The following is a 12,289-nucleotide window of genomic DNA, read 5'->3' on the forward strand; positions in this document are numbered from 1 at the left end:
CGTGTCAGGCAGCATCTGTGGAGAACATGGATAGGTAACGTTTCACAGAGTGCCGGAGTAACTCAGCGGGTCAGGCAGCATCTGTGGAGAACATTAGGTGACGTTTCACAGAGTGCTGGAGTAACTCAGCGGGTCAGGCAGCATCTGTGGAGAACATGGATAGGTGACGTTTCACAGAGTGCCGGAGTAACTCAGCGGGTCAGGCAGCATCTGTGGAGAACATGGATAGGTGAACAGAGTGCTGGAGCAACTCAGCGGGCCAGGCAGCATCTGTGGAGAGAAGGAACGGGTCGAGACCTTTCTTCAGACTGAGAGTCAGCGGGGAGGGAGACACGTGGAGATATGGAAGGGTGAGGTGTGAAAACGGGAACATAAATAATATCTCCTCGCTGTCTAAATAACTGTCTCCTCGCCCCGTGTTCCATGTATAGCGGTGGAGGAAGAACAAGGACAATTAGACAGATACAAAATGCTGGAGTAACTCAGCGGGACAGGCAGCATCTCTGGAGAGAAGGAATGGGCGACGGTTCGGGTCGAGACCCTTCTTCAGACTGATTATGGAATAAAATTAAGGATTCTCAATAAATATTTTTGAAAAGCCCTCATGCGCCCAGACATGTTTTGGTAAGGATGTTTCAATAATAATGAAGCAGGGTTGCTAATGGTTTAGGCCATTTGTACATAGCAATGCAAAGAGTTTGTCAGATGTATCAGTGTCCTTCACAATGACTTTTGGACTGTTTACACACGGGCCAAAGTCGTGCAATCTGTCCCAAAACAGTTCCACACAAAACACTGGATTGTCCAGACCCCCGATTAGTAGCAACTCACAATTTGTTTTTTAAAAATGGATTCACTCGGTTTAAAGATATTGGTTATTTGTTTACCAGTCACTTATAACTCAGGGGGGAGACCAGGCAGTGTCGGTGTCCAGTCCCTAAACAATTAAAGAAAATGATTCTGGTTGAGTGAACAGTGTGGGTTGAGGGTTTTTTAGCGGCATAGTTGATCATTTTTGAGGGGTGACATTTGTGTTTGTGGTTTGTGTGTGTGTGTGTGTGACTGTGTGTGTGAGTGACTGTGTGTGAGTGTGTGTGTGTGTGTGTCTGTCTGTGTGTGTGAGTGTGAGTCTGTCTGTGTGTGTGTGTGACTGTGTGTGAGTGTGTGCGTGTGTGAGTGTGTGAGTCTGTGTGTGGGTGAGTGTGTGTGTGTGTGTGTGTGTGAGTGTGTTTGTGTGAGTGTGTGTGTATGTGAGTCTGTCTGTGTGTATGTGATTTTGAGTCCGTGTGTCTGTGTGAGTCTGTCTGTGTGTAAATGTGAGTTTGTGTGTGTATGTATATGTGTTTGTGTGTGTGTTGGTGTGTTGTGTGTGTGTGTTTATGTGTTTGTGTGTGTGTGTGTGTGTGTGTGTGTGTTTGTGTGTGTGTGTGTGTGTGTGTGTGTGTGTGTGTGTGTGTGTGTGTGTGTGTGTGTGTGTGTGTGTGTGTGTGTGTGTGTGTGTGTGTGTGTGTGTGTGTGTGTGTGTATCTGTGTGTGTGTGTGCGTCTGTGTGTGTGTTTGAGCCTGTCTGTGTGTAAGTGTGTGGGAGTGTGAGTGTGTGTGACTGTGTGAGTCTGTCTGTGTGTAAGAGTGAGTTTGTGTGTGTGTGTATGTATCTGTGTTGTGTGTGTGTGTGTGTGTGTGTATCTGTGTTGTGTGTGTGTCTATGTGTGTGTGTGTGTGTGTGTGTGTGTGTGTGTTTGAGCCTGTCTGTGTGTAAGTGTGTGGGAGTGTGAGTGTGAGAGAGTGTGAGTGTGTGAGTGTGTGTGTGTGTGTGTGTGTGTGTGTGTGTGTGTGTGTGTCTGTGTGTGTGTGTGTGTGTGTATCTGTGTGTGTGTGTGCGTGTGTGTGTGTTTGAGTCTGTCTGTGTGTAAGTGTGTGGGAGTGTGAGTGTGAGTGACTGTGTGAGTCTGTGAGTGTGTGTATGTGAGAGAGAGAGAGTGTGTGTGTGTGTGAGAGTGTCTGACACAAGGAGGTGACCAGCCGGGAACGCGCCGGATGAGGGACTGCCTCTCTCGGTGGCGCGTCGCTGCATTATTTCTGTTCCATGGCTGTACCAGAGGGGAGAGAGTGTCTGTCTCAGGCAGTGTGCGCTAGTCCTCCGGGAACAGCCGATTTCAAAGAGATCTGCATGCGGCTAGAGGCGGGGAGATGCAGCCGGGCTTGGAATTAGCTCGCTTCGCTCTACTCTGCCTCTGCTGCTTGTGCCTCCTCGTCCCGGTGCAAGGCTGTGGACCCGGCCGGGGATACGGCAGGAGGAGAGCGTCCAGAAAGCTCACCCCTCTCCTCTACAAGCAATTCATCCCCAATGTGGCCGAGAAAACCTTGGGGGCCAGCGGCAGATCGGAGGGCAAAATCAACCACAATTCTGAGAAATTCAAGGAGCTGACTCCCAATTACAATCCTGACATTATATTCAAAGACGAGGAGGATACCGGCGCCGACCGTCTAATGACACAGGTAAGGGCAATGCTGCCGTGTAAACAGCGAGAATGAAACCATCTCTGCGTGACTAGACCCCTGGATATTGACACACGTACAAATATATACCTATATGCATGTATATACATATACATATACATATACATATACATATACATATACATATACATATACATATAGAGAGAGAGAGACGACCCTTAAACCGCAAGAAATCATTAAACTGATGACCAAATGGGAGGGGGGAGAGAATCAAGAGCACCTTGAGACTAGATTATTTGAACGCTTCATCCTTATCTTTTTATTCATTCAGCGCCATTTAGAACGATAGCATCATATGTTTGTCTGCTTATTTATTTATTTGTTTCCACACACACACACACACACACACACACACACACACACACGCACGCACGCACACACACACACACACACACACACAGACACACACACACACACACACACACACACACGCCTCACAATCCCCCAACCCATTTTTGTTTGTTTTAAAATGCTGAAGGCTGGCTGGATGTTTGTTTTCAGAATAAAACAACAAACGCTCCTTGTAGCTTGTTGAACGCGGGCCGTTCCTCACGCCTGCATCTGTCTGGCACTTTCATTTGAATGGATGCTTCGGAAACCGCTGGTGTTTTTTGTGTGTGTACAGATTTGGGGATTTCAAGGCGCCCTCCCCTCCGCTTTACAACGCAAGGTGCAACACCTCGCATTCCATCAGCGTTCGCCCAGCGCCATTCAAGGCGTCTCTCTGCACGTTTATCCTTTCCACGGTTGTTGTTTTGTGTGTGTGTGTGTGGCATCATTTGCAAACAGCTCGTGTTTGGCTTTGAAGCTGGAGAATAATATGGAAACGTGTTTCTCCATGGGAGACGCTGCGGGCTCCTCCTGACCCGGTGGCTGCTATATATAGACAATGACCAGGAAGCCCAGCTTCAGTGAAATTAGCACCCTGAAATATTTCCCAATGCTGAGTTTGGAGGGAGACGGGGTTTTTTGTTGCTGCTCCCGTTCTTTTCCTTGCACTCAACGGCAGAGATGCGCTCTCTATCTCTCGCTGTCCTCTCTGCTCATCCCTCTGACCTCTGTGTCTATCCCCCTCTCATCTCTCTCTCTCTCTCTCCCCCTCTAACCCCCGTGTCTCTATCTCTGTCTATACCTCCCCCCACGGTTTATTCGTCCCCATCCTCTCTGTGTCTATCCCTCTCCTCTCCTCCCCCCTCCTCTCCCTTCTCTCCCCCCCTCCTCTCCCCCCCCCTCTCTCCCCCCCTTCTCTCCCCCCCTCTCTCTCCCCACCCTCCTCTCCCCCTCTCCCCACGGTTTTATTCGTCCCCATCCTCCCTGTGTCTATCCCTCTCCTCTCCCCCCTCTCCTCTTCCCCCTCTCTGTCCCCCTCTCTTCTCCCCCCATCCTCTCCCCCCCCTTTCCACTCCACCCTCTTTCCTCTTCCCCCCCTCTCTCTCCCCCCCTCTCTGCCTCCCCCCTCTCTCCCCCCCCTCCCTCTCCCTCCATCCTCCTCCTCCCCTCTCCTCTTCCACCCTCTCATCTCCCCCTCTCTCTCTGCTCCTCCCTCCATCTCCCCCTCTCCTCTCTTCTCTCCCTCCTCTCCTATCCCCCCCTCTCCTCTCCTCTCCTCTCTCTCCCTTTCTCTCTCCCTCTCTCTCAGAACGATGATGGGGGGGAGGGAGGGGGGGGGGGGGGGGGAATGACCTCTAACCAGGAAGATGTCGATGTGACTTGCTCCATCCTGATGTTATGAAGGTAGTGGTGAGATCAGACAGTCCTGCATCCCGTTGCTATGGAGACGGGGGGCCGGGATGAGGCAGCCACAAGCCCCCTGGTGTGATCATCACGTCCTCTATATTTCTGCTGTGTCTCAGCGCTGTGCTTGCTGCCATACTGTCCCACCACCCCTCTCCCCCTCTAACTCTCCTCCCTCCCTCCCTCTCTCCCTCTCTCCCCCTCTCACTCCCTCTCTCCCTCTCTCCCTCTCTCTCTCTCCTCTCTCTCCTCTCTCTCCCTCTCTCTCCCTCTCTCCCTCCCTCCCTCTCTCTCCCTCTCTCTCTCTCTCTCTCTCTCTCTCTCTCTCCCTCTCTCCTCCCTCTCTCCCCTCTCTCCCTCTCTCCCCCTCTCTCCCCCTCTCTCTCTCCCTCTCTCCCTCCCTCCCTCTCTCCCTCTCTCCCTCTCTCCCCCTCTCCCCTTCTCTCCCTCTTCCCTCCTTCTCTCCCTCTCTCTCCATCTCTCCATCTCTCTCCCCCTCTTCCCCTCTCCCCTCTCCCCTCTCTCCATCTCTCTCCATCTCTCCCTCTCTCCATCTCTCTCCCTCTCTCCCCCTCTCCCCCTCTCCCTCTCTCTCCCTCTCTCCCCCTCTCCCCCTCTCTCTCTCTCCCTCCTCCGCCCTCTCTCTCCCTCTCTCCCCCTCTCTCTCTCTCTCTCTCCCCCTCTCCCTCCTCTCTCCTCCTCTCTCCCTCTCTCCCCCTCTCCCCCCTCTCTCCTCCTCTCCCCCTCTCCCCCTCTCCTCTCTCCTCTCCTCCCCTCTCCCCCCCTCCCTCCTCTCCCCCTCTCTCCCCCCCCTCTCCCTCTCTCACATCTCCTCCCCTCTCCACCTCTCTCTGCTCTCATCCCTCCTCACATCTCCCCCCTCCCCTCTTCTCTCTTCCCCTCCCCTCCTCTCCCCTCCCTCTCCCCCCTCCTCCCCCTCTCCCCTCCCCCTCTCCCCCTCTCTCCCCCCTCCCCCTCTCCCTCCTCCTCACCCCCCTCTCCTCCTCTCCCCCCTCCCCCTCTCCCCCCTCTGATCCCCCTCATCCTATCCTCCTCTCTCTCCTTGCCCCTGCCTCCTCTCCATTCGGCCCCCCTCTCGCCCTTAGCCATCAAGGGCCACCTCTCCCTCCCTGCCTTCTCTCCATCTCCCCCTCCCCTCCTCTCCCCCTCTAACTCCCCCTCCTCCTCTCTCCCTCTCCCCCTCCACTACCCTCTGCGTGAGAGTTCCCCCTCTTCTCTCTCTGAAAAAAGTTTTCTCTCCCCCTTTTAAAGATTTCCCTCTTATCCTTAATCTCCCTTCTCCTCCTCTCCCCCTCTCCCCCTTCTCCCCCTCCCTCTCTCCCTCTCTCCATCGATCTCTCTGGGTGGATACTCCAAGCATCTCTGGTCCATGCATTTAGTGTACAGTTGGGGGGGGGGGGGGGGGGGGCTTGCTTGTTTCCTGGTGACTGTCAGCCATTCAGACTTCCAGCTTCGGCGGGGATGAAAAGATCACAAGAGCGTTGGGGTGGGGATGGGCGGTGGGTTGGGTGAGGGTGAGGGTCACAAAGCCACCCTGAGGGGGTGGGGTAAAGAACGCTGGACTGAGTGGTGCCACTGGCCTTTAAAACACAATTCTCCCACTAACATCTCGGATATGAGCTATGGAACATGATTTTTTTTTAAATTATTACAGTCATTCAATAAAGTAATATTTAATATTGTAATTTCATAAATAATTAAAGAAACAGAGGCAGTTGAGGCAGGGACTATCCCAACGTTTAAGAAACAGTCAGGCAAGTACATGGATAGGACAGGTTTGGAATATATGGCCATGTTATAGGAAAGATGTCAAGCTGGAAAGGGCACAGAGAGGATTTTCAAGGATGTTGCCAGGACTAGAGGGTGTGAGCTATAGGGCGAGGATGGGCAGTCCCATGGAGCGCAGGAGGATGAGGGTTTGATCTTATAGAGGTGGACAAAATCATGATTGGATGAGATCAGGTAGATGCACAGAGTCTCTTGCCCAGAGTAGGGAAATCGGGAACCAGAGGACACAGGTTCAAGAAACAGTTGGACAGGTACATGGATAGGGCAGGTTTGGAGGGATATGGACCAAATGCAGGCAGGTGGGACTGGTGTAGCTGGGACATGTTGGTCGGTGTGGGAAAGTTGGTCGGTGTGGGACATGTTGGTCGGTGTGGGACATGTTGGTCGGTGTGGGACAAGTTGGTCGGTCGGTGTGGGCATGTTGGTCGGTGTGGGACATGTTGGTCGGTGTGGGACATTGTTGGTCGGTGTGGGGCATGTTGGTCGGTGTGGGGCATGTTGGTCGGTGTGGGACATGGGTTGGGGCATGTTGGTCGGTGTGGGACATGTTGGTCGGTGTGTGGCATGTTGGTCGGTGTGGGGGCATGTTGGTGGTCGGTGTGGGACATGTTGGTCCGTGTGGGACATGTTGGTCGGTGTGGGATGTGGTCGGTGGGCATGTTGGTCGGTGTGGGACATGTTGGTCGGTGTGGGACATGTTGGTCGGTGTGGGACATGTTGGTCCGTGTGGGCAAGTTTCCATTCTCTGACTTATTTCGGTTAGACATTATTTTTGAAATATCTAGGTCGCTTTGCACGAATATCTGCTTTCTACATTTTGCTGCTTTCTATATTTTACAGAACGGGTAGATATTAGTAATTTTGCAAAGTGCTGGCTGGTGGGCATTCTGTGCCACCCACACAGACACTGAAACAGTTTACCCGTGCAATTGTCAAAGGGACTAGAAACAGTGTCGCCATTGTTGTTCCAGGCCACGGGCTGATGAAAGATAGAGATGAAAAGGTTTCATTGTCAGTCTGAGGAAGGGTCTCGACCCAAAACGTCACCCATTCCTTCTCTCCAGAGATGCTGCCTGTCCTGCTGAGTTACTCCAGCTTTTTGTGCCTGTATTCGGTGTAAACCAGCATCTGTACAGTTCCTTTCTTCCTACACAGAGCTGACTTGATTTGAGTGACTCCCAGACAGCATTTGGGATTGTGTGCCATTCCGTTGTTGACTTTGGTATGGGTAAATTAATCAAATGGTGAGCAAGAATTTCATCGTCCTATCTGGGACAAAATTCTCTTGACTCTTGACTCTTGAAAATGAATACGTTTCTTCCTTATTTCTATACCATCCTCATGCCCCTGTCCCACTTAGGAAACTTGAACGGAAACCTCTGGAGACTTTGCGCCCCACCCAAGGTTTCCGTGCGGTTTCCGTGAGGTTTTTGTCAGTCTCCCTACCTGCTTCCACTACCTGCAACCTCCGGCAACCACCTGCAACCTCCAGGAACCGCACGGAAACCCTTCTTCAGATCTTTCGAATAATCTCTGCTCTGACAGCCCAGTGCTCCAAACTAATTCATTACACAAATATTCAATCTTCAATATCCAATTTTGTGTCTTGACAAATGTTTTCTCCCATCCGTGAATATGTGTGGCTGTTCTGTATCAATCGTAGTGTAAGAACAAGGAACTGCAGATGCGGGTTTACAAAGAAAAAGACACAAAGTGCTGGAGTAACTTAGCGGTTCAAGCAACATCTCGGAAGAACTGAGTTTGAAGAGGGGTCCCAACTTGAAACGTCACCTATCTGTCCATGTTCTCCAGAGATGCTGCCTGACCCGCTGAGTTACTCCAGCACTCTGTGAAACGTCACCTATCCATGTTCTTCACAGATGCTGCCTGACCCGCTGAGTTACTCCAGCATTTTGTGTCAGAAAGAACTGCAGATGCTGGGAAAATCGAAGGTCGACACAAAATGCTGGAGTAACTCAGCAGGTCAGGCAGCATCTATGGAGAGAAGGAATGGGCGACATTGAAACATTCCTTCTCTCCACAGATGCTATCTGACCCGCTGAGTTACTCCAGCACTCTGTGAAACGTCACCTATCCATGTTCTCCACAGATGCTGCCTGACCCGCTGAGTTACTCCAGCACTCTGTGAAACGTCACCTATCCATGTTCTCCACAGATACTGCCTGACCCGCTGAGTTACTCCAGCACTCTGTGAAACATTAGTTTACTCTTATGCCTGCACCAAGGTATAGGACATAGACGCAACGTGCTGGAGTAACTCAGTAGGTCAGGCAGCATCTCTGGAGGAAAAGGCTGTATGACGTTTCGGGTTGGGACCCTTCTTCAGACATAGTTGGCTTGGTGGCTCATTTGGTGCCACATTGGGTGCCTGTTCATTAGGTCTGAGCCCTGATAGTACATATTGACAGCCTAGTCGGGATTGTGGACACAATCCCAGCAAAGTGCCCACACGTGCCACTTGACAGGGCTCATTAAACTTGCAGATCAACCACATCTTGTCTCAACATTGTGAAGGGGATTTGAGACTTCAAAATTACAAAGGGTTTAATAAATAAAAATAAATTGTGTTGGCTGGCATGAGTGTTGGGAACCAGACAGCAGAGATGTAAGTGGCATATAAAACCAGAAGCAAACCAAGAATTGGTATTTTTACTTTGAAAGTTAGGATCCAAATGCAACAGGTGAAAGGGAGCCAGGTGCCGATGAAATGGTCACTTTTAAAAAGGGATTTAGTTTTGAAGTCTGTAGAAGGGTTTAGACCTGAACCGTTGCCTATTTCCTTCGCTGCGTAGTTGCTGCCTCACATAGAAACATAGACAATAGGTGTAGGAGTAGAGGCCATTCGGACCTTCGAGCCTGCACCGCCATTCAATATGATCATGGCTGATCATCCAACTCAGTATCCTGTACCTGCCTTCTCTCCATACCCCCTGATCCCTTTAGCCACAAGGGCCACATCTAACTCCCTCTTAAATATAGCCAATGAACTGTGGCCTCAACTACCTTCTGTTGCAGAGAATTCCACAGATTCACCACTCTCTGTGTGAAAAAAAAAATTCTCACCTCGGTCCTAAAAGACTTCCCCCTTATCCTTAAACTGTGACCCCTTGTTCTGGACTTCCCCAACATCGGGAACAATCTTCCTGCATCTAGCCTGTCCAACCCCTTAAGAATTTTGTAAGTTTCTATAAGATCCCCCTTCAATCTTCTAAATTCTAGCGAGTACAAGCCGAGTCTATCCAGTCTTTCTTCATATGAAAGTCCTGACATCCCAGGAATCAGTCTGGTGAACCTTCTCTGTACTCCCTCTATGGCAACAATGTCTTTCCTCAGATTAGGTCTCTGCCCGCTGAGTTTCTCCAGCATTTTTGTCTAGCTGTAGTTTTGAAGAATTTGGAAGATTATGGCAAAAAACAGCAATTGAGTGGAACTGATTTCATGACCATTGCAAGGGGCTAGTATAGGTCTAATGGGCCAAATGGTCTTCTACTGGACTGTATAATTCTTCAGGATCTGAAGACACGTCAGTCTAGTAGAGTCCAGAATTTCTCTTGTTTGCTACAATATGTACGGTACGGGTAGAATATAATGGAAACATTACTTGCAGTAGAAAAGGCATTTGAACAATCTGTTCAGATCAATAAGGCCATGGTGGCTCTGTCCATACAGTGTTACACTTTAAATGCAACAGTTAAGAATGCATGGATTTGCAATCTCTCCAGAATTCGCCCAAAATCTGAGGGAAAGACATTCTTGCCATAGATGGAGTACAGAGAAGGTTCACCAGACTGATTCCTGGGATGTCAGGACTTTCATATGAAGAAAGACTGGATAGACTCGGCTTGCACTCGCTAGAATTTAGAAGATTGAGGGGGGATCTTATAGAAACGTACAAAATTCTTAAGGGGTTGGACAGGCTAGATGCAGGAAGATTGTTCCCGATGTTGGGGAAGTCCAGAACTAGGGGTCACACAGTTTAAGGATAAGAGGGAAGTCTTTTAGGACCGAGATGAGAAAATCATTTTGTTCACACAGAGAGTGGTGAATCTGTGGAATTCTCTGCCACAGAAGGTAGTTGAGGCCACACAGTTCATTGGCTATATTTAAGAGGGAGTTAGATGTGGCCCTTGTGGCTGAAGGGATCAGGGGGTATGGAGAGAAGGCAGGGGTGGGATACTGAGTTGGATGATCAGCCATGATCATATTGAATGGCGAACGGTGCAGGCTGGAAGGGCCGAATGGCCTCTACTCCTGCACCTATTGTCTATGTTTCTATGTTTCTAACATAATGAATATGCTTTTCTCAATGTGTAAAGATGAACAAAATCAGAAAGGAGGCACAGGGAACTGTGGATGCAGCAAAAACGAGGTGGCACAGTGGTAGAGTTGCTGCCTCACTGTGCCACAGACCCGGGTTCGATCCTGACTAGGGGCGCCGTCTGCAAGTAGTCTGTACGTTCTCCCCGTGACCCACGTGGGTTTTCTCCGGGTGCTCCGGTTTCCTTCCACGCTTCCAAAGACGTCCAGGTTTGTCGGTTCATTGGCTTCTGTAAATTGTAAATTGTAAATTGTAAATTGCCCCTCAGTGTGTGTGGAGGACATTGCTAGTGTACTGGGGAGATCGCTGGTCGGCACGGACTCGGTGGGCCGAAGGGCCTGTTTCCACGCTGTATCTCTAAAGTCGAAAGAGAGCGGCAGAATGAACTTTGGATTAGAAACATAGAAACATAGAAAATAGGTGCAGGAGTAGAGGCCATTCGGCCCTTCAAGCCTGCACCATTCGCCATTCAATGTGACCATTAGGCAGCAACTGTGGTGGGAAATGGACAGTTGACTTTTTGGATTGAAACCCTTTGTCCAGTCGAGATCGTGTCTCGAGACCATACAAAGGGGGTATGGAGAGAAGGCAGGTATGGGATACTGAGTTGGATGATCAGCCATGATCATATTGAATGGCGGTGCTGGCTCGAAGGGCCGAATGGCCTCTACTCCTGCACCTATTGTCTATGTTTCTATGTTTCTATGTCCCGTTGAGTTTATTGAGTTGGAGAATAAGGAGTAAGCCATTTAGAACGGAGATGAGGAACACTTTTTCTCACAGAGAGTGGTGAGCCTGTGGAATTCTCTGCCTCAGAGGGCGGTGGAGGCCAGTCCTCTGGATGCTTTTAAGAGGGAGCTAGATGGGGCTCTTAAAGATAGCGGAGTCTTTGGGTTATGGGGAGAAGGCAGGAACGGGGTACTGATTGGGGATGATCAGCCATGATCACATTGAATGGCGGTGCTGGCTCGAGGGGCCGAATGGCCTCCTCCTGCACCTATTGTCTATTGCCTATTGTCCCATGCACATGTGATAGGTACAACGACAAACCTCCTTGCATGAGGATCGCAGGAACATAGGCTCCAACAACAGGCAAAAGCATCAATTATACACAAAATTATACCTAGCATTTTGCAAGAAAGGAAAAATGAAAAAGGGAGACAAAAATGCTGGAGAAACTCAGCGGATGAGGCAGCATCTATGGAGCGAAGGAAATAGGCAACGTTTCGTCCCGAAACGTTGCCTATTTCCTTCGCTCCATAGATGCTGCCTCACCCGCTGAGTTTCTCCAGCATTTTTGTCTACCTTCGATTTTCCAGCATCTGCAGTTCCTTCTTAAACAAAAAAAAGAAAAAATGCTGTTTTGATAAATAAGACATCAGTGCAAAACAAGCATCTGTAGTGAAAGTTCAACTGTGTCGGAAGGAACTGCAGATGCTGGTTTAAACCAAAGATTGGCACAGAAAGCTGGAGTAACTCAGCGGGACAGGCAGCATCTCTGGAGAGAAGGAATGGGTGACGTTTCAGGTCGACCCGAAACATCACCTATTCCTTCTCTCCAGAGATGCTGCCTGTCCCGCTGAGTTATTCCAGCTTTTTGTGTCCATCTACGATCAGGAATAGCTTGCCTGAGCACCTTCACCTCTGTCCTTCTCCAAAGGCTCGATTGTAATCATGTATTGTCTTTCCGCTGACTGGTTAGCACGCAACAGAAGCTTTTCACTGTACCTCGGTACACGTGACAATAAACTCAACTGAAACTGAACTGAAATGCATCCCTTTGCCACTTGGTCTCATTGTTGAACAGTTCTTTGACAACACACAATGATGTTGATTCCCCTTGTGTTTCTTATCACATAAAAGCTGCTGGATGTTGTTATAATGGCG

The 12,289-nt window shown here is 49.9% G+C and overlaps 1 protein-coding gene across 1 annotated transcript in view; it reads left to right on the plus strand.

Annotated features, from left to right (window-relative positions):
• Window positions 1–1,820: 1,820 nt before the first annotated feature.
• dhh (desert hedgehog signaling molecule) overlaps window positions 1,821–12,289 on the plus strand; it is a 111,945-nt gene continuing 101,476 nt past the window's right edge. The window contains exon 1 of the mRNA XM_055664599.1: window positions 1,821–2,499. Within this exon, the coding sequence (XP_055520574.1) occupies window positions 2,191–2,499 (309 nt within the window). The 5' untranslated portion in view covers window positions 1,821–2,190. The remainder of the gene's footprint in view (window positions 2,500–12,289) is intronic.

The sequence above is a fragment of the Leucoraja erinacea genome, chromosome 40 (assembly GCF_028641065.1).
Source record: "Leucoraja erinacea ecotype New England chromosome 40, Leri_hhj_1, whole genome shotgun sequence".
In the NCBI taxonomy this organism is placed as follows: Eukaryota; Metazoa; Chordata; class Chondrichthyes; order Rajiformes; family Rajidae; genus Leucoraja; species Leucoraja erinaceus.